Source organism: Cucurbita moschata, unplaced genomic scaffold (genome assembly GCF_002738365.1).
Source record: "Cucurbita moschata cultivar Rifu unplaced genomic scaffold, Cmos_1.0 Cmo_Scf00008, whole genome shotgun sequence".
NCBI classification, from domain to species: Eukaryota; Viridiplantae; Streptophyta; class Magnoliopsida; order Cucurbitales; family Cucurbitaceae; genus Cucurbita; species Cucurbita moschata.
The window spans coordinates 5132291-5136531 of record NW_019268524.1 but is presented as its reverse complement, the minus strand read 5'-3'; the positions used below and the strand labels follow the sequence as shown (position 1 = coordinate 5136531).

At 35.6% G+C, this 4241-nt stretch overlaps 1 protein-coding gene across 1 annotated transcript; it reads right to left on the bottom strand.

The window, feature by feature from the left end:
* Positions 1-570: 570 nt before the first annotated feature.
* LOC111446173 lies at positions 571-3005 on the bottom strand. The gene is made up of 4 exons (XM_023084869.1): positions 2367-3005; positions 1386-1832; positions 931-1255; positions 571-840 (listed from the first exon to the last, which is right to left on the bottom strand). Exons 1-4 carry the CDS (start codon positions 2772-2774, stop codon positions 704-706), a joined length of 1317 nt encoding a protein of 438 aa, XP_022940637.1. The 5' UTR covers positions 2775-3005; the 3' UTR covers positions 571-703.
* Between the last annotated feature and the right edge of the window lie 1236 nt (positions 3006-4241).

Here is a 4241-nt window from a genome sequence, read left to right as displayed (position 1 = left end):
TTCTATGATTATTTTATTTTTTTTTTTTTTTTTTTATATTAGCACAAAAATTAGGTCTCAATAGACCCTTAACTGAATTGCTAAACCTGAGTTAAGCATGCGTGAGTGTGGTCTCTTTATGGGTTTAGGTTGGAATTTCTTTTTTACTATTTCTAATATAATACAATATAATATAAATACTTATAACAAAATAAAATAAAAAATTGTTAAAGATAATTATTACTTGACTTTCAAGATTATTTAACGTATAAGGTGGATATAATACAATATAATTATTACTTGACTTTCAAGATTTTTTACTATTTCTAATATAATACAATATAATATAAGGTGGACTATTTAAAATAATTATACACTTATAAACTAAGTCTAACCAAATTAATTCACCTAATTATTTCACAACATTATTATTTAATTGTGGGTAAAAGTAAAGAAAAGAGGAAATTGCAAAAAAAAAAAAAAAAAAAAAAACACTAAAATTTTCTATTATTTAACAGAAAATAAACTAGAAAATAAAAAAAAAATACAAAGTAAAATGTAAATTATAAGAAAACGCAGAAAACAATACGTGGGAGGGGGAGGAGGGGACAGTAATTAAACAAAGATGGAAGAATACAGCACACAAATACAAGGCAGTGGGAAGTGGGAATTAATTAATTAATTACGATAATAATAATAATAATAAAGAAGTTGAATTTGGGGTTTAAGAAAAACCGATGGTTTTGCCAAGCAGCCAAAGAACCAAGGATAACTCTATTCCAAAGATGGTGTGGAGTGTAGTCCTATCCAGGGTAAACCCGTATATGGTTATCCCAGCTCTGTTGTTCTCGAAGTACGTCACTGCATTCACCAACCAAACCAAACCAAACCCATTAATCAATACTTAATTTCTACTTAATTTTCGATTTAGATTAGGAATTTTGGGATTACCTAAGGCCTGTCTCTTTTGGAATGAGATGGTGCTGTACGCGTAGGCTGGGATCAACTTGGTGTTGTCCAGTTCATCTTCTTCGTCGCAACCTTCCTCCCCCTCTGATTCCTCATCGCCGCGCGGTGTCACCGGAAACATAAGGTTTCCGTCGGTGGGAGCGGCGGCAGCCATGGGGGTCTCCCCGTCTGTCACGTCGAAAGAATCCAACGTCGCACACACGTGCCACTTGGCAGCTAGCGCCGTCACTGACTGCGCTTTGTGGGTGATTTTTGTGGCGCTCCGTAGAAGTATCATCAGACTTGTCAGTAGCGTCATCGAGCACAGCTGCACCCATTTTCATACTTGTTTTTAATTCAATCTAAAATTAATTGCAATCAAACAGATATTCTCCAATTTCGCTTTCAGCATTTCCGTTTTAAAACGAATTTGTTAAGAGGGGTTTGATTTCGCGTACCGCAAGTTCGCCGGCGATGTAGATGTTGAGGGAGGAGGACTTGGTAGTCATGAGTAGAGAAGTGAACTGGCTGCCGGTGACGAGGATCAACGACCACAATATGAAGGCGCGGTACCGGTGGCTGATGATTCTCAAGTGCCGTCTGATTCTCAAATGCTCGGAAAGGACCGACCCCACGTCGGAGTCTACCTGGAACACGGTGGCGAAGTCCTGCAGCCGTAGGATCTGGAGGTCGCAGATCAGACGGAAGAGGATGCACACAAGGAAGATCACTGTGGTTCTGTACAGCCACGACAGCAGCTCCATGGAGCACGCTACTGCGTCGCTCACTATAACGTTCCCCAGGAATGGGATTTGCGACGCGCCTGACGCGTACCACCAGATTTTGTACGCGCTCTCCGCCGCGAAGCATGGGACCACAAATGCTGATAGTACTCTCAGTGATCTCTGCAATAAATAAATAAAAATAAAAATAATTAAATTAAATTAAATTGTCTTTTTCTTTTTCTTTTTGTTTAAGTTCATTTCTAAGCATTATTTGTCCCTATAAATAATTTTTTAAATTGTTCTTTAATTAAAAAAAAAAAGGATATTATTTCTAAAAATAGAATTTGAAAAAATAAAACAAATTCGGAGAAGTTCATATTAAAACGAGTCTAAACGCTGAATGAGTTCTTACCAGAAACAGAAAAATACCGCAATCAAAGGCAAAAAAATTCCAAAGAAGTTGACAGGCAATTGAATGGACAGAAAACCGAATTAAACCAGCAGATTTGTCCAAAAGCCAGATATTAATCCCTAAATCTTTCACAAATTCAAGCTCTCTCTTAACTTCCATGGAAATTTCTCTTAACAATTTACCTTGAATTCAAATTCAAGAACAAAAACGATTGAACAATCAAGGAATCAGAATCCAGATCCAATCAGTGGAATGCGAAGAAGGAGATAGATAGATGAGTTGCGAGTTGGAATATAACTTACATTGAACTTGTTGGTGTATCCTCTTCTCACAGTTTCGCTTTCATCGCAGAGCCTATCGAAGAACAAGAATCTCCTAAGTCCGTACCTCCTGATGAAATTCGAAAGGCAGAGGAAGGAAACCGTCGCCACACTGCTGAGCGACAATTGAACGACGCGATCGAACGGCCTGGCGTGATGGCTATCACAGGAAGAACAGGCGAGATGGAAATGCGAGGTCGCTGGAACGACGATAGCGAAGAGGAAGAACACCGACCACGACAATCCAGCGCTCCAAATGTCCGATTGATCCACGCACATCCATCGCAAATACGATCTGAAGCTATGCAATTCGTCCTGAGCGTGAGAGGCTGAGCGATTGAACACCTTCGCCTTTCTGCTAATCAACGCCTCTCTGCTGGTGTCGCCCATGGCGATTGCGAGCGAAACTCAGGATTGTTGATTGTTCCTCCCTCCCCTGCTTGATTTCTTCGCTTTTTGTACAAATTGATAGGGACGAACAGGATTCCGATTGTGGATTGCTTGATTGAAGATGATGATGATAAGGAAATTGGAATTTCTTTCACTTCACCTTTTATAGGTTTGATTTGTTGAAGGTTGAAGGAGAAGGGATTTGCAGAGAAGAACGAAAAAACTTCGCAACAATTGGGTTTAGGGGTTTTTTATTTTTATTTTATTTTATTTTATTTTATTTTTATTTTCATTTTCATTTTTATTTTCTTAAAAGATACAAATGGAGGAGCGTATGTGGACAACATAAACAAAGTGAAGGATCACAGGCAAGAAAATGACACGTGGCGATGCTTAATTCATTGCTTTTTTATTTTATTTTATTATTATTTTTTTGTTTCAAAGTCTTCTAGATTATTTGAAAATAGTGCAATTTATTAAAATTTCATCTTATAACCTAATCAAATTAATAACTTATTATTGAATTTATGCTCAATTTATGGTTATGTGTCGAATCTATTACGGAGGAAAAAAATATATATAATTTTAAATAATTTATCTACTCATAGCTAGCTAATATATTCTCGTCTGTCACGTCAAAAGAATTTTTATATTTAATCCTTTTATATATATATATATATATATAAAATGTTATTCAAAAAGCTTATATTTAGGTGATCTCTTGAAAATGAGGATAAAACAGGACTAGTAAGTAACGTGGTCATGTCGTAATGGATATAGGAGAATATTGCGGCCATTAAACGTGAAATACGGAGTCTAAATCTTGATAAAAATTTAGGGCATGGAACGTTAATATAATTATTTATTTATATGAGATTAAATATTTGAGTCGAGAGGATTAGAATAAAAATTTTCCATAACTAAACATGATATGATATAATATAATGTGACATAATTGGGATAGTAATTTTTAAAGCTTGGACTTCCACATGGGCATGTTTGGTTTATATAAGAGAATTTCATGTAAAACAAGCAATAATATTAAATTATATAATGATAGACAGTTGGCATAGAGAACCAATTAAAATACACCACGTGGGATGCCTGAGATCGACCGATCCAGCGACAGGGGCTTGTTTGATGGGTCAATGCGCAGTTTTGTTGACTTTTAGTGATAACGTGGGTTATTTTTATTGGTTCTGTTTTCTCTTTTGTCTTTTTATGGTTTTTTTTAATAATTACGAAGTAATTAAACTACATTTTTTTTTATTTATAATGTTTAAAAATATTTTATTAAACCTACACGCTTTAACCTGATTACCCAACCCAAAACATAACATAATTCCGATTGGGTTGCGTTAGTTTTTTTTTTTTTTTGGTGAAAAATCGAAAATTCGAGTTTGTTCATGGGTTGACATTTTTTAGTCATGTTAACCTAACCCACTTAAAAATAGGGTTATAACATAA